Below are 22,620 nucleotides of genomic sequence, written 5' to 3' on the forward strand. Positions count from 1 at the left end.
CTGGCTCCAAGACTCTAAGCTAATTTGAATAAAACAAATCTGTAAACATTTGCTGAAACATTCACTGCTAATGTCCAATCTGCTGCTTTTTGACACAGTGCCATTGTGCATCTCATTTCCACTTCTGAAGACGCAAAACCTGCCATCCTTGCCATCAGTGGCATGTGGTGGCATGAACATTGGACAAAGAGGTTAGGGACGCAGGAGGGGAATGTCTTGTATGGATGTGTTTATATGCTCTCCAAACCGCCAAAAAGCTTTACAGGGATCATCTATTCTATTAAAAAATGATTAAATCAAAATTCCATGGTTGCAATTTTGATGATAAAATTAATCTTGGATGAGGTTTGGTGTTTTCTTGATTGATGATTTAATCCAGCATATTGGGGACAAACAGGGCAGAAAAACCTGACATGAATATAATCGTTTTATTAAGTGTGCCTGATATTAACTGTAATTGCATCCTGTAAAGTGATTTGCAATGGACACAATTTCTGCTACACAGATAATGTTGTTGATATACAGCAACTTTGGAAATCCAATATAACCTTCCGTGGCTGCCGCCATCACATACATTAATTCATGTGGGAAGTCCTTTCTGACACACACCAGCTGCAAAGGAAGACACTATGGTATACTTATGGGGCCAAATTATTCCATGCAAATATAACATGATTTTGTTATCTCTGTATATTCACCCATCCATCCATTTTCTGTACTGCTTAGCCTCACTAGGATCACGGGCATGCTGGAGACTATCCCAGGGTACACCCTGGACTGGTCGCCAGCCAATCACAGGGCACATATAGACTAATAACCATTCACACTCACATTCATACCTATGGACAATTTGGAGTCGCCAATTAACCTAGCATGTTTTTGGAATGTGGGAGGAAACCGGAGTACCCGGAGGAAACCGACGCATGCACGGGAAGAACATGCAAACTCCGCACAGAGATGCCTGAGCGGGGAATCGAACCCTGGTCTTCTAGCTGTGCTATCCACCTGTAAATCAATAAATCATGAGGTGTCCAAATCATCACATTTGTTATGACTGACATACAGTAGATTTCAGTGAGTACAAGGTTTTATTTGCCACAATTTTTCATGAACTTAACATTGTACAGTCATCTTTTTACAACTTTTTAATGATGAGGCCGTAATTGAACACTACAAAAAAAAAAAAAAACACGTTTTGAGTCCACCTCAACTTTAAATTTGACTGTCCTGTCAGGTTTTTAGTCAGCGGGTTCGGGAATGTGTCATATACTATACCAGAAAAAAAACATCCTGAAGATTTAGCAGACCAGACATGCCAAAGTCCAGTTAGAAAATAGAAGTATGGTATATAAAATTGGTTTGGTTAAATAAACATGCTTTAGGTCGTTAAACCAAGTTAAGTGTTTGTAAGTGTATGTATCTGTGAAATGTTTTACATTTAGATGTCTAACATACAGAAGCACATATCTCAAGGCCTCCCATTTCATGAAAAGTGAAATTGAGAAGCAAACAGTAGTCGTGTAGCAGTCGCTATTGGAAAAAAAATACGTAAATGGGAAGAGAACAATCATGGAGACAGAAAAATGTGTTTTCATAACGGTAACTACTCCTGTTTTTATGATGGCAAAAGTTTTCAGTCAATTTCCCCATCACATTTACCATCCCGAAGATAAAATCTGTCTTTCCCTGTTCTGACATAAAATTAGCTTCTTGATGGGGGAACATGTCCAGAGGCAACACGGAGGACTTTGTTTCCGAACAGTCTCGGCACATTCTACTCAACTATGCTCGTGTAACAACACAAGATCAGATATAGAACAGAGGAAAAAATAGCACCCCACAGACACTCTTCTGAAGATCTGCGCTAGCAGTAAAAGAGAAAAAGTGTGTAATTATCATCTCTATGCTGGTAGTTTCCTCAAGCCCAGCTGAAAATATTCTCACACCATCCAGTCCAAATAAGGGATTAGGTGCATGCACTGTGAATGTGATTTATTACGGTCAGAAGGAAGCTAAAAGCTAGAATCAGTCATCGCCTATCTTTCATGCATGAAAACCAGGCAGGCCAGGACCTTAAATGCTTCCTTCCACTTTCTGCTTTCCAAGTGAATTTGCAATTACACCACACCAACCCTTTCTTTGCACACTCTTGTGGGCTGTCAGATTCTGATATGGAGGGCGTTGCAATATTGAAGGTCGGTCAGTCACCACACTTAACCTCATTCCCCAACACTCCGCTCTCCCAGAGGAGCCTTTTGACTGGTGCCTGTATAAAACTGGTCTTTGGGTTTGTAGAGGAGGTAGGGCTGGGCAATATATCGATATTTGTTAAAAATAGCAATATTTACTTTAAGAACAATATAAAATTCGATATAGACTGGGTTTGAGCTGTATCTCCCTCATGGAGGTGTGGGGGGTGGGGGGGCAGAAGTTGAATAAGCAGTAACTCGGTAATATGGAAGTACTTCGAAAAATCATTTTCATTATCACCACCTTAAAACGTTCCTCACAAAAGGAAAGGCAACCTTATCACTAATCTCTAATATATGGTCCAGTTCCAACTGTGGAAATACAGCTTTAAAAACCTGCTGAAAAGGAATCACTCGCCATTTCCAGCAAGGGTTTTAAGTAACAAGTTTTTTTCAAGTCATATTTTGTTCTTTTGTTATTGGCTGAGGATTTGAGCACAGCTAAAAAAAATAAGTCAATATGAGCTAGCTAACAATGCACGTCATTGGGGCACACTTAGTATATTGACTACAAAGCCCTCTAACCGTGTCGTATTGTTTTATATACATACTGTGAAAAAGTGCAGGTCCCTTTTAATGTACACAAACTAAAACAAAGCCCAGATTAGCCTACATTTTTAAAAGGCTTTGGAAATGTGTCAACAATGCATTCAAGGACAAAGGGAGTTAGACGTTAGAGAGGTTGAAAGGGAGCAAGTTAGAGGAAAGGCAAGTTTGGACATTTAAAGAGAAAGAAAGACAAGAGGGGTGGAAAATGGAGAGGTCAACAGGACCTTGAGCGAACGAGAAATAGGATGATGAGATAAAGAGGCAAAGAAAAGCAAGAGGAGGTGAGACTTCTCAAATGAGATTAAGCATCATCTGCATTTTCCCCTTTCATCTTACTTTGCCATAATCACTCCTCTCTAAGGGCAGACACCAGCCCCCACTAAAATGACACCAATCTGAATGAGTGATCTTGTGACAAATTGGGCTGAGGAGAGGGCTGCAGACAGCGAGGAGTCTATGGTAGGACTAAGATAAAACTCCAATTGGCTGCTGCACTTCTCCTCCCACTAATCGCAGACCACGAAAAAGTGGTGGAAGGAAAAAAAAAATGACTGCAACAGCAGAATCCATTAAGACCACCGATTTTTCAAAAAAAAAATCACAAATGTTCATTGCAAGCACCACAACAATATGTTGAATTCATCTGTAATCCTTAATAGGTCCCGTGAGATTTTAAGGCCCCAAAGCTGGAATCATATGTGACAGGACACAGTCATTCCACGCTTCTTACCGTGCATTAATATTGTATGTCAAACAAGAAGCTCATGGTCTAACAATTCATTTTATGCTCCAGTGATATCTAATTTTATGCTTTTACGTACTTTTTTGGAACATTTTCAGAATAATGAAGACATCATGATATTTTTATTCGCTTACGAAACCACTGAGTCTAAAATGTTCCTTGGTAAACTGCTTACTTCAGTATCATTTTATTTGTGTACAAACGTCAAAGAGCTCACAATGAAAGGCAGACATTCCTGCCGACGGAAAGCTCTCATTTCTCTATCAAGCAAGCAGGTACGCTAATGAATTCTGTTCAACTAATGTGCTGGGCTAGCAGGTTCTCCTCGCCTTATCTCTACCTGCCGTAGCCTTTCAAAATGAAATGTGAGAAATGGGCCAATTTACAGCTAAAGGCTGTTTCTTCCTTGGAGACACCAGCATAAAGATGGAGCTCAGAAGATATGCGGAGGTAGATGAGGAAAGATGAGGCACTTGAATTTAGGCAGAAAGAAGGAAAAGAAAGAAGATATGAGAAGGGATGAGAAGACGTTGATACTAATATAGGTGTCATCTCTGAAGAGAAAAAAGTGCTTGAATTGCATTTTTGGCCTTTAAGTTCTCAAGAGAGCAGCTCTTGATCTTTCCAATCAGCTTGTGAGACAAGAGCTGCTCAGATATTCAACAAGCAGAAACAAAACATGTTGTCAGTCCAAAGAAGTTTACGCCACTTGGAAAACTTTGAAAGGAAGACATGAAGGACCTGGAGGCAGCACACAGACCAAGGAGGAGGACAGAAACTAATATGAGAGGTTCTCTGCCATCTGGTCATAATTAAGTCTGAGGTCCACATGCAGCTGAAATAGTCCATCCACCATTTTCTCGGTGCACTGCCAGAAATCTGCTACAATGTTTTAATGACAGAACTCCCGACATTCCTCTTTATAAGAAAAGCTGAACGAAATTTAGATTCTACTTGGCATGTAAACTCATGAGGCAGACACACAAGCTGAGAAGTATGAAGATGTTTGAAAGCATGTCATTAGTTTATGACACATGAATACAGTGACTCAGTGTGATTTACTCACTGCTCGTTGCTGCTTAGCTCAGCTCTACATGCCCCTGTTTGGAATGGTCCATTCTCAACTTCAACTTCAGCTTCAAGTTTCGATAAATATATCCGTTTGAAGGGGACAGGCTACCAAACAACAACATAATGACAGAGTCGTCTTTATTTAGCCATGACACAGTGACTAGTTTTATTTGAGAGGAGACCGATGGGCAAGACCAACAAAGTCAAGATTAAGGGGTACGTATAATACTGCAGTGTCCAGATCTGCGGCACAGCAAAAGGGTAAACCAACTTTCCAGTGTCTGTTTAGTTTTAAGATTCAAGTTGTGTATATCTGGCTATAGGACTCCACAGATCTGATCAACTAACAATCGTTGGTGAAAAAAACGCCCCTTTGCATTAACAAGCCGTAAAACACACTCATACAGCCTGGGTTGCACACACTAGCATGCTCTGCTCTGTTTTTTCTGTTTTTAAGTCAACTTTTTTCCTGTTTCAGGTCATTGTTTTGACATTGGGCTACTGTTTGTGATGAAATTTGTTTCATCATCATTTGTTTCTTGTTTTTCTCCTCACCATGACAGCATTTCATATACAGTACATCAATTTCCGCAGGATTCGTAGATTCTGTTTATATTGGCCAATTCCACAATTCCATCAGCGATTCCATTCACACGGAAATGTTTTGCCAGACTGGTAAAAAAGTACAAAAAACATGAAGGAAATCATACATTTCCAAGACATTTTGTCAGATTTTACAGATTTACATTCAAATAATTGGATTTTAGACTTTGTAAGACTCTGCAAATATGCTGATTATACTGCTCTACATGCTGTCCACTGACTACTCTAAAGCTGCATTTGTCTTGTATTGTCTGTTAAGAAGATACAATACCAATGAAACATTTCCACACACTTCCTTATGATATTTGTACAGGAATGTTGCAGACAAAGGTTTTATGATTGCTCAGACATCTGTTAACTCCTAAACACTGCTTTGAGAAGATGAGACCGGGAGTGGAGGGTGGAGGAGGAGGTGGGCGAGCAGCTGAGAGGAGTATTATTTCTCGCCTCAACCCCCCTCCCTCTTTTGTGGGACCAGTTCATTTTTTTTTTTTTTTGATGGTAAGAGAAAATCACCATCTGTAATTTGATTACACATAGATAGATAGAATGAGCGAAAAAGCATAGTTAATTAAGGCGCACCATATTCTAATCAGGTTTTAGAATTCCCCGTCCTCTCTACAACCAACCGATTTGAATCCCCTCAAAATCCCCCTCTGGGACTCACCATCACACAAGCCTAGAGGAGACAGGCACTCCAACAAGATCATTTCATGCTAATTTCCCAAACAGGAAAGCACTTAAAGACGCACTCTGATTAAGACAATGAAGCACGTGCATCAATAGTAATGAAAAATGGAGGTTGCGGAATGAATGCAAGATCTGTGTATGTTTCCTGAGAGGAGAACTTCCTGTGCTACAACTGCAGTATTTACAGGAAACAAGGGCAAGGAAATAAATGAGTCAGTCTGTGTGGAAATGGGGACAAGACAAAGAGGTCCACAGTCTCATCTTCATTATCTGTCAAACTGCGTGTCGACACAACACACCCAAGATTGACACACCTGTGTCACATGTACGGCATATCACAATAACAACAAAAGATGAGCTTCTGAAGCAGCTTTGCATTTTGCACTTCCTAATTATTACCCCTGATGTGAAAAGGAAGTGCTTGATGAGAGCAATCTCAAAGCCAGCTATCACACTGGGTAACCCCGTCATGCATTATTATATCTCTTATTAGAAATAAAAATACAGGTTTCTATTCATATATATACTGTATATACATAAATGATATATTCATTCATTCATTCATTTTCTACCGCTTTTTCCTCATGAGGGTTGCGGTGGTGCTGAAGCCTATCCCAGCTGTCTTTGGACGAGAGGCGGGGTACACCCTGGACTGGTCGCCAGCCAATCACAGAGCACATATAGACAAACAACCATTCACACTCACATTCATACCTATGGACAATTTGGAGTCGGCAATTAATCTAGCATGTTTTTGGAATGTGGGAGGAAACCGGAGTATAAATGATATATATATCGTTAAAATTACATTGACACACGGCATATTTCATATTGAAGGCACTCTTGAACAATCAAATTCAACATACTTAAGTATATGGGTTCCAAATTTTCAGTGATTGTCAGGATTTGCCAGATCATCAATATGTTTCTTTTATGACTAAGAGCACATTGGGAGGATTTCATTCATTTCTCACCCACGAACATCCACACCTCCAACAAACAATCCCAGAATGCCGTTTCACTGTGAGCAGTACAGCGTCCAACCCACCTCCCATGGGTGTTTCTGTGCATATGTGCTTCAGAAGAGCCACCATCCTGGCTGCCACCTCCTGCGCTGCCTCAGGCACCGCTTTGCTTGCATGTGTGCAGCAGCAGTACTATGCTGAGATGATGTTGCGATAGTGGAAAGGTGGCGATGGATAACTGTGGAAAATCCATATGAGTGGATGTGGATGTGTAATTGCTTAAATGAATGTGGAGAATTATGAATTCAGAGTTGTACAAGTACAGCAGTGAGCTGTGTGTGTGTGCGCTGCAAGGATATGAATAATACAGTGTCCCTGTTGTCTAGACTTCAACAAAAGACTTTCTAGTGAAAAGTTTCAGCTCTTGTTGCTGCTTCTGGTTCGAGCATTACGGGTACATGCAGTGCCCTCCCTGACAGTCGCACATGGACTATTTCCATATTTCTTTTTTTTTTTTTGATGGAAAAAAATCGGTATCGGCATCGGCCCCAAAAAAAACATATCGGTTGATCCCTAGTGTTTACATTTCAATGAATATTTGTTTAAACTTGAGACCTGTAATATTTGTTATCATTGTCATTTTTTCATGTAAATTGAGGGATCAAAAGCAGTATCGGCCGCAAATATCGGAATATGGAAAAAAAATCGGTATCGGCATCGGCCCCCAAAAAACCATATCGGTCGATCCCTAGTGTTCACATTTCAATAAATATATATATATATTTTTATTTCCATATTTCTTACATCCATACACCAGTCATTATAGATACATTACTTAATTTCCTCCACTGTAAAAACTGCTTGCATGTGTTTAGTGTCTACAGCGCTAAGCAATCGATTTCAGGCATTGTCATTTCAGTCATTCAAAAAGCATGATAGAAAAAGAAACTGAATGACACTCTACTACCGAGTACACCTCTTGAATTTTAGGATTGAGATGTATGTAATTTTAACAAATGTGAAAAGAATCCTGGTTTCACACCAAAATTAATGGGTTTTTCCTTAGCCCGTGCCCACCCTTTCACAAAAACTTCCAAGGAAATGGGTTAAGTAGCTTTGGCATAATCCTGCTCACAAACAACCATAGAAACATAACCTCCTTGGCAGCGGTGTCAATGACAGGCTTCAAAGTAACATAGAAAGACAACATTTTCAATGAGAAAATAAAGAGGAGGGTCCAAACATGCACTCCGTAATGTAAATTGGGGAGATAATTTCACACCTGAGGCATTATAACTGTTATGTGCTATTTTTGTACAATGAGTGATTTTGTATCCTTATTGAAGCATCTGTACTGAGAAAACACAGCACCATTAAACATGTTTTGTTCAGCATGATTTAATCTTTCAGATCTCCCAGACAAGTGTCAGGGCAGCAACACACATTACATGGCAATAAATGCAGACATTACTTAAAATAATGTAACATCACATCACAGACATGGCGCCATTCAGCCTGGTGTAGGATGTGATGTAGCCCGGTCTAGGTGTAGTAATATGGGCTCTAACACCAACCTTTGACCCCAGTAACAGGAAAATAGATCAAGGTAGAACCTTGAATGAGAGGAACGTCAGGCTGGAAGATAGAAAGTACAGTATTTGAGCATCTCAGATGGATGATAACATTGCAGTTGCTATCGATCACACATTATCTGGCACCAGGATATTGCTCACTTGTCAAGGCAACCATTTTCTAAGGCACTTCATGACAAATACAAAAAGGACATTTCATGGTACAGAAAAGCACAATTTCTGAGAAACAGATAGTTTTCTTCACATTTGTTGACATATACATGCTATTTTAATGCAAACTACAAGAGGAAGGTTCCAGATAAAGCAAATAATTTGTAAATCAGGGGTGTCAAAGTCAATCGCACAGTGGTCCAAACTGGACATTACACTCCCTACCACATTTTTGTTTTTTTTTTGTTTTTTTTTACATCAGCGTGGGAGAAACGTGCTTTTTTGTGTCTGTTCGTTCCTGCTTGAAATTTCTACTTTCGGATAGTTTGTGGATATACGACTATGTTGGCCTAATTGTTCGTTTCAATAAAGTTATTATTGATCAAAGACATCTTCATCATTCTCTCAATACCAGGGCAAAAGTTTCAATATTTTATATCAACACAAAAATCTGTACCATGTGTAACTTGGAAGAGTTTGCATCTGTGGAATGGGAAGATTATGCATTTCCCAGCATGCTTTGCTGTAGTTAAAATGATCACTTTGTATTATGCCTTATTTTGTACAGACGGGGGTGTAACATATAAAGTGTTACTGTTTTTAGCCATGTACAGTTAAATTATTTTGACTTTTGGTCTGAATTTGGCACCCTTATCAAGAATGATTGTGAATATTGTGCCATATACAATATTTATTTAAAATCCAAATGCCAGAATAGTTTGTACTGGAGGGTGCGCTTACTTACTCAAATCGCTCAAAGCACATTGTTTGTTAAGGTCCGTGAAGCGGGCCAACTCTATGTTATTTTCCAAACCGTTGAAATTGCACTGCGGGACGGATATGGCACCCGGGCCATGTGCTCTATAAGGTAGTTTTAGTTTGTTCTTCAGTCCTCAGTACTCAATCTATCTCAGTCAGCATGCCAGTCACAGCCTGTCTCTGCACCTTGTTGCAAGGTGGAATCCTAAATCTCTCATAGCATATTGTAGCAGTGATAAACACAGGTATCTCATTAAGTGCATGCCTTAAATGTATAAATCCAAGTTTACAGGAATGAGCAACAACCAAAACAAGAACTAAAAGACACAAAAAAGACTTATCTGAATTATTTCCCTAAGAAGGATTTTAGAGGAAATAGTAGGAAAAGATAAATTAGCCACTCTCTCCACTCTCTCTGGCAGCACCAGATAGGTTGGGGTGATTAAGGGGAACTAAAGCAATCTGCTCCAGGGTGGTTTGTTTCTGAGACCCTTGCAGACATAGTCTGTGAGGCCAGAACATGCTACGCAGTCGGAGTGTAAAAATACTAAAAGTGATGTTTTCTTCCGTCATGCACTCTGTGTAAAATAGTCAAGCAGGCTAAATTCCTTCCTCATGCTCTATAAATATCAGACATTTAATGAAGAATTCTATGTTGACCACTCAGGTGGCAGGCCCAGACCATCAAGGCAAGCAATGCAATGTCACATAGCTACATGCAGCTATAGCTAAGCCGTGGTCACACTCCTGCAAAATTGAGCCTTCAGAAAGGGGCTTATGAATCCATCGCTGACAAAAGAAGAGATGGAATTAGTGGGTGTCAGTTGGTGGCAGGGTAGTATTAGTAGTGCTTTTCACACGTCTCAATCCAAACTGGATCACAGACCCTCAAAGAGAGCCTACAAGCAGTCTGCCACAATATCCAACACAACATCGGTTGGAGACAGCTGCAAGGTCTGAGGACCGAGCTGCTATACCCGGCCAACTGGACCACGTCCAGTATGAGTTATAGAAGAATGTAGGACTGTGGTTTTGGCAGATCTATACTGATAAATGTTCTGAAACAGGAAAAGTATGTGTTTTCAGGCAGTACGACGAAGGGATATCAAGTGCCATTGACAAAATTAAAATTGGATATAATGTAAGCCATCTTGTGTATGACAGCTCTTGACTGTGCAAAACATGCCAGACCGAGTTCACACCACAGAAGCTTAACCAGTGAAAGGAATGATAGTGGGAGTCTGTTCCACCTCAGAGATGAAGGGCATGCATTCCTATTGATGTGGTCCATCAAGTCAGGTCTCTATGGACGCCCTCAGAAGCAGGCACCTCCTCTCTCAAGCAGCTGACAACACCTGAGGAACGATGACCTCAATAAATTCAAACATAACACCATTTGCCTCTAACGGGGCACTGGAGGGTAAAGGACCATCGTGGTAAATCAGAAATGGGTGTTGTCAGACTTGGAGGAGAGCATGGAAATAGAATCTTCCACATATAAAATCAATTTTCACATTTACTACTTGCAATCCAAAAATCCATCTCTCCACACAGTGGGCTAGATACAGGTCCAAGAATGAGGATTAATGAGAGCAGGATGGCCCAGTCACAATTGCATCTATTGTTTCACCTCTTGTTTTTTGACAGTGGGTTCCCAAGAGTTCCTAACCAGGAAAAAAAAAAAGCTTGTGTGTGCTGCAAACCAATGTGTCTTGGCCTTGCCTTCCTACTGTCCTCCATCACTGTCCAGTATTCCCAATGGGATAAATGGACTGGGATTAACCGTATGAGTACGGTACAAACATTAGAGATGGATTACTGAGTCGAAGTTCCCTCCTATTTACCTGGCCCAGTCTCCACCCCCGCGACTACATTTTTATACCCCAGGAGGATGGACCAGAGAAGCTGGCCAATCAGCTACATCTCATCCCCCTCAACATGCTGGACCACAAATACTCAGCAGTGTAAAAAAACAGCAGGTGCTATTGGTCCCAATCATTAATTATCCCCATTGTATTACTCTCAGGCCTCTCACTCTTAAACTCCTAATCTCGATCTTGCGCAGCATCGTTTTCCATAGCCCCCAGTCCTCCAAGTGTCCTGACTTCTGGGATTACAACCACCTCAAATTTCATCATTGTCCACAGTTTTGCAGCAATTCAATTCCGTCTTCACTTTCAATCCTTCCATCAAGCCCCCTGTTCCCTGTTTCCCAGATGTACAGTATCTTAATAACAGACCTGAAGTTACCCTGTGAACAGATTATGATCTATACAGTCACCGAAGTATATATTGGAGCCATTTTTCAACCCAGAACATTCTGAGACGAAAATCAGGGGAAAATTAATTTTGTACAAGGTCTGTCTCTGTCAAAGCGCCGCTCTCAAGAGCCTCTTCTGTATCTGTTTTCCCTGCAGTCCCAATGTTGCATTCCAGTGTAAGATGGAATTTAAAGAGACTATCTAACAAAAAAAGTACATCATACCCCTTTTAGGGGTACATCAGTTGATCACCAGAGAACTACTCTCAAGGATACTGCTTTGGTAACTTTGACACTGAACTTTTGCAGCAGAAACACACGGTCAGCATTGGGTGGTTCTGCAAAAGATACAGATACCTCAAGTGTATATATTGCCTTATGGAAAACAAATACTGTGTACCTATAATAAGGTTACAGATATATATATACAATCTGAAAAAAAGCCAATGCCGGACATCCCTAATATATGTTGTGTGTACATACAGTATGTATATAATATATGCTATACTGCATGTAACTCTTCTGTAAGGGTAAAAGGTAAAAAGGATGAAACTAAAAAAAAAAACTAATTAGACCACACCCACTTAGAAGACCGCAAGTGTAAATATTCTATATTCCATTCCACCTGAATAGTAATGAATCATCTTGGTAGATAGGCCTTCTTTGTCTCAGCTCCAAATGATTGCCTCTCCTGCTGACAACCTCGCCCACATACTGTACTTCTTTCTTCTGCACCTTCTGACGTTTTTTCCTCCACTCTGGATGTATTCTCAAACTGATTTGCTGCCACCAGCTGTGAGGATGTCACAGAGACCAACGGAGCACCACGGGGAAAGGCAGTCCCTTTCTCCTGGCCAGAGAGCTCATAAATAACAGAGGGACGTCTGTGAGGTGAAAAGCCAATGGACACACTGTAGATAGGTATGTAAAAGTGCTGAACCTGCACTGGGTCTGACCAGAGAAACATGAGCACGGCATGCTGTCACACACAGGTGAGGAGGCTTTAAGTCACCAGTGTGGAAGTCATTAAACATCTGGCATAACCACAAAAACAAACACTCACTTTTCCTGTGACTTGGCCACAGAGTCACGTCACATGATAGAGATTAAATACACAGTCTAGCCACCGGATATGACACAACAGCACACTACAGCGCTTATTGAAATGACTATGATCATGGATATGTACTTTCAAACAGTGGTTCTCAATGGTGGGACCCAACATTACCCCTTAATCATAAACAGCAACTCAAAATGCAGACATTTTTCAATTTAACACAAACATGTTTAATGAAGTTTTCATCCAAAAACTCACAACCCACCAGTTGAGAGTCCTGGCTTTAAAAGTTGTTGAACAAATTAATTAAATTCCAACATCAACGTCAACTGTTAACAGTATTTTGAATGACAATAGATAGACTCCCTTTATTGTCATTGCACAAAAACACAGTAGTGAAATTGCCAACGAAATGTCGTTGTACAATACATTTGTAGGGGCACTCAACTACTGTTACTAATACATGAACAAAGAGTCATGTCCAGCACCTATGAGCCGCTATGAGATCTTGACTCCCGGTGGTATACAATTAACAGGCAAGCACTTGTGTCTTCCTTTCAAGATATGTTGAGTTTCTAACCTGCATCTCCCACACTTTTCCAGTCGAAATGTGACCTGGGGAGATTCTATCAGCGACTCTCATTGATTTCGGGGCACATTTCGCCCTACCGCCATCTCTCCCTGCCTGGTTGAGTTAGCTTTCCTCTCTTCTTTAATACTGGCCCAGAGAAATCTGCAGTGGCCATCGCAACATAGCAGGGGGTCGTGTTGACATTCTTCTGCATCACTAACCGAAACAGCGATGTCCATGCTGCTTAAAAGGACTGCCATCACCCGCTGTATTTAAATCTGGCTCATGAAGCCAATCAAAAAGCTCTCAATGCGGTATTGATTAATGCAGGGCAGACGGCAGAAACTAAATGTGGCAGCCTTTGTTCATGCACACCTCACTGCACAATACACACAAATTTTCTTCAGCGTTTAACCCACCTCATTGCATGGAAAATATGAAATAATAAATGAAAAACTCTTTGACCAAATAATTATCTTTGAAGATATTCCTTGCCATCATGTTTACAAAGGATGGTCCAAACAGAATCAATAAGTACATTTGATCATAGAATTCATGTGTGAGAGCATTGGGTTCACACTCGAGAATCTGAGCCATACAGTTTATTCCTAGTCAGGATTCCGTGGATATCCATGGAAAAGAAGCTGAGGTTAAATTTAGGGACAGAGCCAAGCGAATGTACCACATTCACACACTACAAGAGTGTCATGTAATTCAAATTACACTTCTGTTTTCTTTCCAATGTGGGACAACCAGGGGTGGCTCACCTCTTTTAGGCATATGAGATTTACAATAGCAAAGACTGTAAGTAGAGGCATGACTCACTGGATGTGACTCTGTTAGAGTTAAATGCACTTTGCTGTTGCATAGTGCATGCAACAACAATCTAATTTAGCACCACAAACATGACATGACAAGACAAACGGCTCTGTGGCGTGATAGACTGACTAAACTTGATATTTAAACAGATGGTTTCTATTTTTGTTATCGGTCAAGGGACATTTTGTTCTTGGTTTTGAGGCAATGCATGGTGGTATTGTGTATGCTGCTGTAAAAATGATTTATAGACTATCTGACAAATTACAGAGCTTTATCCTTCTCAGGGCATCTTGTGTGTCCCACAGACAGGATAAAAATATGCTCCATATTCAAATGACGACAATGACAATGAATGTCACAGCTGTGTTTTCTTTGAGAATGAACTTCAACTGCTCAATGTCATGTGTGTCTATTCTACCACCGGCTGACTTAACTGCACCGGAGGTCCATATGTTGTATGTATTTCATTAACATTATCATATATTTCTGAAGTTGCCAATTAGTGGAAGTACGAGTAGAGTGATACGTCAGTTTTTGTTATTCATTAGTTACAAAATGGTTGGGTAAAAACTAAAAACATGCAAAAACCAAGGCATTATTTCCCATTAAAACCCCAAAATATGAATAAAAAATACATTTTATAGAGAATAATTGTAATTTTACATGTAAAAAAACAATACAAACTAATCGTATTATATCATTACTTAAAGTGACAACTTTCTTTGGCATTCTTCAGTTATTTAGCAGCCAAATTGATAAACAAAAGCACGGACAGTCAGCAGTGTGATTTGTCTGTATTTCCAGCAATACTGTATAAAAACCGAAGACCCATCCATCCATCAATTTTCTACCGCTTATCCTCACGAGGGTCGCGGGCAATCTGGAGCCTATCCCAGCTGTCTTAAGGTGAAAGGCGGGGTACACCCTGGACTGGTCGCCAGCCAATCACAGGGCACATATAGACAAACAACCATTCACACTCACATTCATACCTATGGACAATTTGGAGTCGCCAATTAACCTAGCATGTTTTTGGAATATGGGAGGAAACCGGAGTACCCGGAGAAAACCCACGCATGCATGGGGAGAACATGCAAACTCCACACAGAGACACTGTACAAAAACAGAAGCAACATTTTCTAAAACAAAGAGGAAAAAGCGGTAGAAAATGAATGAATGAATGAGCATCATACAACTGTACTTGATTATGGAATAACTACATTCAGTGTGTTGAAGCCTCTGTGATATGTATTTGGAAGCCACTAGTGCAAATCAGTTTCATGGAAGAACTTTCCTTCTTCCATGAATTTCAAAACAACCATCTGCCAGCAGCAATGTCAACGTCTCACCTCTCCAACAGGTTAATTAATCATCATCACAGTAAACACAGTTAAACCACTTTCCATCCTGAATGGGTTGTTTGGCATATTCGTGCAGTATCGGCTTTTACAATAGAATCTGCTTATGAAGGGTAGAATTACTGTTGTAATATTTAAAGATGGAGCTCATACGGCTTACATGACACTTCCTTCAGTAAGGAAGGGCTTTGTGTCCTCAAAGGGGGTTCCATGGATGACTCTGGCAGACACACTACACAGCTGGAGAATTCATTAGAGCATGCTCATACGGCTTTTGCTTTCTCTGCTGACAATGCTACATTAAGGAGTTTGTACTGGAGGCTGAGATCATCCACGTTAATGACAGTAGATGCAAGACTTTAATTAATTTGGGAGGGGGATGGCGGGGGCATGCGCTACTAAGTTGAAACACATTGAGTCAACCATCATCAACTCCAATCCATCACAGTTGTAAAGGTCACACAATGCATCTGGCACTAGCGCAACATCTGTAGCATGTCTCAGCTGTGTATGTCCAACAGTTGCTGAGAAATATTACATAATTATAATAACAAAAATTGAATAAAAGAAGACATTTTGGTATTTTCTCCACTTTGTGGACCATTTTCCTAAAAAGCACCTCTTGCATGAAACCCCTGCTGTTGCTGCTTCTTGTCAGACATGCGCCCCCTGCTGGTAAACATCTAAAACAATCCATTGGGTGCCTTCAGATATTTTGATACAACCCAGATGATTTGGAGTAGTTTCCATTGTGTAATAGAGCAAGACTATGAAGCGTGAACTATTAAAAAACTGCTGCAATAATACATTCTTTGTACACACAAACATTTAGTTCTATTTCAATAAATAACAACTCTTTCAAATCATACGGAAAAAGTGAGTTGATCACCATTTAAATGTAAGTGAAATATACTGTGTTCCATTTGCATACAATATATTTATTACAATAAAGATATAATCCAAAACAGAAGTGCAGCATAACCCTGACTAACAGGCTGCACATCTGCTTGCTGCCTGGTAAAACTGCTTCTATAAACTAGATAAAACACATTAAAAGAGGTTAAAAAGCACATTTAAGTGGGCAAGGCATTATAATCCCACAAACCCTGAATGGGATCATAAACGGTTGTGGTTATAATACACTAATATACATACACTTTACAGAGATCCGTGCGTGTGCCTTCTTTGTAACTTGTGAGTCACTGATTTATGGACGTAAGTGGCTAAACAAAGTGGAAGAAAACTCACCTTCTTCCGGGGCTGCCATTTCATCATATTTGTAAACCAAAATGTACCAGCATTAAGATATTATAGGAGAACGGAATGCAGAGTGGGAGAAATCCGGGGCGCAAGTCATGCTGCTGCCACTTCACATGTTCTCCAAGGGGCGACGCATGCTGAGATGTGGCAGGCTCAGTTTTGCACCAATTTTTAGAGAGGTATACAGGGCAGCTGACACGACTCATACACGATTTAAATCCACACGTATAGTCGCTGAAGAAATCACAGCCACGGTGTTCGTTGCCAGTGTCTGTGCCCGGAGGTTTGTGTGCGTAAATCCAAAGCAGCAATCCGCTATGGACCCACTCCCCTGGCAGGAGGAACACACGGTTCGGTGACTCCACGTCGGATCCAAACCACAAAAATATGTCTAACTTTTTTAAAAAACGTCCTCGTAAGTCCAGATTATCCTCTTGGTGTAGACATTTACATCACAGTGGTCCCTCTTTTTTTTCCAGTGGCCAAGACGCACTTTTTTCCCGTAGAGAAACAGTTTTAAAAGAGAGAGGGAGCCGGAGCGAGTCAGGACGAAGGGGGAGACTATTTTCAAGGGGGGAGGAGGGGGCAAGGACAAAAAAAATCCCTGGAATTTGTGAGGAGCTGGAAGGATAAACTGATTCGTGCAAGAGCAACAAACTGGACTGAAGCTTTTCTGATGACTTCCTTCCCTTCTCTCTTTACTCGCTGAGGAGGCAGGAGCCGCAGGGTCATAGCGCCGCCCGTTCCCATGAAGCGGGAGGCTCATTTACATAATCAGGTTATACTGATTTACCTGTATTCATGTTCCTCACGGTGTGCAACGGTGCGGTGAGGCTCATGGCTTTTTTTTTAAATATATGTTATTAACCAATTAATTATTATTAATACTTCTTAGTCATATTTACTAAGAAGTAAAAAACATTTGTGTTCTTACCTTTTATCTGTATATGAAGTTTAAATTATTGAAAGATAAGTCATATGTAGTGTAGTGGTCAATTCTGTAGGTGTCAGTAATGTTTAATATTGATGAGACATTTATTTATATTACTGTACTTGCAGCCATGGACCCTTGCTGTCCGACGTTCCTCCCGGTGGTATGTTTTTGGCTTATTACTTGGTCCATCTTCCTCACTCAGTTTTTCAAACCTATTCTAATAAATCCTAGTAAATAAATTGGAGGATAACTAGTTTGGGGTGCACGGCGACCGAGTGGTTAGCGCGCAGGCCTCACAGCTAGGAAACACGAGTTTGATTCCACCCTCGGCCATCTCTGTGTTGAGTTTGTATGTTCTCCCAATGCGTGGGTTCTCCTCGGGTACTCGGGTTTCCTCCCACATTCCAAAAACATTTTAATTAATAATTTAATTTAGTATTTATTTATTTATTTATTTATTTTGGGCTGACCGAGTGTTAGCGCGCAGGCCACACAACTAGGAGACCCGGATTTGATTCCCATCTCTCTGGCATCCCTGGGTGGAGCTTGCATGTTCTCCCCGTGCATGCGTGGGTTTTCTCCGGGTATTCCGGTTTCCTCCCACATTCCAAAAACATGCTAGGTTAATTGGCGACACCATTAGTATGAATGTGAGTGTGAATGGTTGTTTGTCTATATGTGCACTGTGATTGGCTCGCGACCATCCAGGGTGTACCCCGCTGCTCACCCGAAGACAGCCGGGATAGGCTCCAGCACCCCTGTGACCCTTGTGAGGATAAGCAGTAGAAAATGAATGAATGAATGATAACTAGTTAGCTCGGGAGACTGTCATTGTTAAAGCATCTGTATAGCATCTGTATACAAGACATATACTACTACATCATGATACTGCAAAAACAGGGAACTTTCCCAGTGTGACCTGTGGATTATTATGTTATGATTATCTGACCAATCAGAGGGGTGAACATTCAGATGCATTCTTGCAAAGGTACAGAAGGTGGTATGATACCTTCACTCATCAATGGCAAAATAACTCTTATGTAGAATGGCTGTCGTCACCTCACTGCTGACATTGCATCCAGAAAATGCAGTCATGCGTGTCTGTAAAAGGCACACGTGCATGTTTAGTTATGCTTTCAGACCTGATAGACCAATCGCCGGTTATTGAGGTTCAAAGTTGGTGTCTTGCTTCATTGATAGCAACATGGATACCATAACGCCGCTTTATAACACACCTCATACGTACGTAGAAGCAATCCATGTTGACAAATTAGGAACATAGTCATTATATTTAGCGGGTAATGTGTGCATTAAAAGTGAAAGGGAGGACGTGGTAATTGCATCATACGTGTATTCAGTTACGAGGGGGCTTAGCAGTGGATCTCCACCTCCACCATGCAATGCAGGTCTGAAACAAACCAATGTATCCAAAGTGTGGCACAGGGTCCATTTGTATGCAAATCACTTTTTAATGTTATTGTGATTATTATTAGACTCCCCATTGTCTCCCAACGGTCCTTTTGATGTTTTTCACAGAAGGTCCCAGAAAGACAGTTGACGAAGGAGTTCCTTAATAGAAATTAACAGAAAGACAAACTACTCCATCAAGTCAACAAAACGGCACGCTCACTCACGCCACAATGCATTAATTCATGTAATAAAGACAAGTCAAAAGAAAAGTCAATTACCTCTCCAGCAAACTGATAAATGATATCACCAGCACTAAGATTGAGGAGAAAGCGTCGGCCGTCATGCTGTCCTTGTGTGTCCAAAGCTGTCCTCAACACCTTTGTGCATCACTTTGTGTATGAACAATAACGTGCAGTTTTTATTTTTATTGTGCTAATGCTATGATGAGTATAACATCAAACTCAGCAACTGCTATGACTCGCAGCCTCCTCTGTCAACAGAGGCTGCTGTCCTTGCTTTTTTTCCAAGTAATAGTAAATTGAATTGTTGCCACAAAAACTGCAGTGTTCATGAAGGATGCAGAGGCCTTGGATTCTGGAGACAACTACAGCCCCGTTTATGTCCCCCGTTTTCTCCTGCTTAGAGCAGCTGTCATAAGCGATGCACAGAATAATATTTTACCCGCAGCCTTCCTGTGTATACAATTGCCAAGAATCCTCGTCTAGTATGACTTGTCAAGAGTGACAAAACATCTGCAACTGCTTTGTATAATTTTTACAAAATATCAAGGGAAAGGAAAATCAATGCAGTTACTGGCAGAGCCCCCATACAAAGTGATAACCAAGCAATTATCAACGTGGAAACGTGTCCACGGCTGCAGATGAAAACATTGCTGCATATGTGACGGGATTAATACAGTAACAGGATTACGGTTTATTCATAAGGTGTTATCGCAATGTAGCAGAAAGGCAAATGAAAGAAGTGGTCGATATGGAATGGTATTGCAGTGAGTTTAAACAATAAGCTTGTGATTTAAATTGGTTTAGGTAATGGACTCTATGGAGCTGTGACTATGGTCAATAAGCTGGGTCACACGGGTACACGGTGCACGTCGAGGTCATTCGGATAACAAAAGACCAGCAAGAGGAGGGGCCCATTTGACATATGGCTGTATGGGGAATAACTCCTGCTGTGAACAGGGTGTTCAGTTGGTAGGCCTAATCCACTTGGCTGAGCACAAACAAAAGTTTGACACTACCTCCTGCAGATGGCACCCAAGCAGAGCGATGCTCTCCACTGTGTCCACTACTCTGATCAAAGCAGAGTTTGTAGTGACAGAAAAGTGGGCTCCAAGCAACACCAATTACATCTTGTTCGCTCATCTCTACATGGTCAATAAATATTCAAATAGCACTTTTCCGCTGGTACCTGCTAGCATTGCACTTATATCCAGTCCCGCCGCCCAAAGTTAACATTTATGTTCTCTTTCAAGCACACAGAGATGTTGTAAAACAGGTATGAGAGGCTTTCATAAAAGGCATATGTTTGATGATCAATCAAAAGCCACTTCTGTGTGCACCCAGAGTGGAGCCTGTCATCTGGCATCTCCATCCAGAAGTGACTCCCTGTGCGTGCCTCTGCTTTTCTAATCAGAGCCGCACAGGAAATAAGACTCCAGGCGTCAGAGGGAAACAAAAAACCTCCTCTTTCTACGCTACACCACTTGGAGCAGCTTGAAAAAAAAAAAGTTTGTGCTTCCTTTTCTTGTTCTTGCCAAGCACACCCTCAAAAATGTTTCCACTGTGTGTTGTGATTGGGTGGATACATTAAGATGAGTCACACTGGTCTACAATACGTAGACCAATCTCATGTAGAATAGATTTGACAGCTTCCCATGTAGTACATTGATCGACTTGTGCGTAATCGAGATTCATCAGCCAGCTGAAATGTAAACAGACTTGGGTTTGTAGTGTCCAGCTGATTAAAGTACAGTGCATTCAGCACATAGCACAGTCCTGCTACTCATTGATAATCTACAATGAGCTATACAACACTGACATTCATGCTACAGCTTAACCTGTTCAGGGTCACAGGTGAGCTGGAGCCTATCCCATCTGACTTTGGGCCAGACGTGTCAGTCACATATGCAGTACAGCCAACATGCTTGTTTTCTCTACAGTACACACACAGAGGTCAAAACCATCCAAACTGTTATATACTGAACAAAAATCTTTTGGGACTTGAAGTTTTGATGATTCCCATCAAGATTTGACCTCAAAGATCTAAAACGTTTTCAATTTACACAAACTATGTTAGTGAGCATCCATAATTCATCCACCAAGATGATTGATTAGTTTAACTGTATTTGGAGGGTCCAAAAAATGATGACTACCTGCCGTTTTTCCTCTCCATTCGTATCACTATACACTCTCATATGTCCATCGTTGTTCCACGTGGATTGAGACTGACACATACACAAAAATAGGCAGTGTGTAATGTTAGAGCGCATAGTGATACCAACGTGAAGGAGTGTTATGACTGAGAGGTCTGACGTTTTTGTGATGCAACTGAGTTACTCTTTTGAACGCATATTGTTTTGACAAGCCAAACTAACCAGAACTATGTTTCTCTTCACCGAAATCTGACCAGAACCCCGCTCACGGAACAAAGTGGGGGGGTAAGTCATCATTGATACACTACACTGTTGATGGGGATGTCATACAAATTCATGCCAAAAAATCAAAAATATCCATTCATTTTTTTATACCGCTTATCATCATGAGGGTCGCAGGTATGCTGGAGCCTATCCCGGCTGTCTTCGGGCGAGAGGGGGGTACACCCTGGACTGGTCGACAGCCAATCACAGGGCACATATAGACAAACAATCATTCACACTCACATGCATACCTTTTTAACCTAGCATGTTTTTCCAATGTGGGTGGAAACCGGAGTACCCGGAGAAAACCCACGCATGCACATGGAGAACATGCAAACCCCACACAGAGATGTCCAAGCTGAGAATCAAACCCAGGTCTTCCCGATCTCCTTACTGTGTGGCCTACATGCTAACCAGCATAAAAAAGAGTCAGTGGTTCACCAGCCATGAACCTCACTGCACATCACTGGTGGTCACACCAAATACTGACTAGTGTTTGGACAGCGCAGGCACCCCAATACAGTTGCTCCTTCAATACTGCACATTTTGTAGTGACCCTTTATTGTAGCCAACCTAAGGCACACCTGTGCAACAATCATGCTGTCTAACCAGCATCTTGATATGCCTCACCTGTGAAGTGGATGAATAATGATTGTTCACTAACACAGATTTAGACAATATTTTTGCCTTTTGTCCATCCATCCATCCATCCATCCATCTTCCATCTCTTATCCGAGGTTGTGAGGTAGGGGACAGCAGCCTAAAAAGGGAAGCCCAGACTTCCCTTTCCTATTCACCACTTCGTTAAGCTCCTCCCAGCGTATACCGAGGTGTTCCCGGGGTAGTTGAAAGACATACTCTCTTCAACATTTCCTGGATCTTCCCTACCAGTCCTACTAGTCAGGCATGAGCTGAACACCTCCCC

The 22,620-nt window shown here is 41.1% G+C and overlaps 1 protein-coding gene across 3 annotated transcripts in view; it reads right to left on the bottom strand.

Moving 5' to 3' along the window:
* Positions 1-22,620, bottom strand: part of LOC131128603 (tetratricopeptide repeat protein 28-like) — a 188,893-nt gene that overhangs the window by 107,803 nt on the left and 58,470 nt on the right. Inside the window, exon 1 of one of the 3 annotated variants that reach the window (XM_058071607.2) lies at positions 16,684-17,337. The exons of the other annotated variants lie outside the window; for them this stretch is intronic. Within the exon in view, the coding sequence (XP_057927590.2) occupies positions 16,684-16,710 (27 nt within the window). The 5' untranslated portion in view covers positions 16,711-17,337. Of the gene's footprint in view, positions 1-16,683; positions 17,338-22,620 lie in introns of those variants that run through there. 3 annotated transcript variants of the gene reach the window in all.

This window comes from Doryrhamphus excisus, linkage group LG3, assembly GCF_037039965.1.
Source record: "Doryrhamphus excisus strain RoL-2023G ecotype Guam linkage group LG3, RoL_Dexc_Guam_v1.1, whole genome shotgun sequence".
NCBI lineage: Eukaryota > Metazoa > Chordata > Actinopteri > Syngnathiformes > Syngnathidae > Doryrhamphus > Doryrhamphus excisus.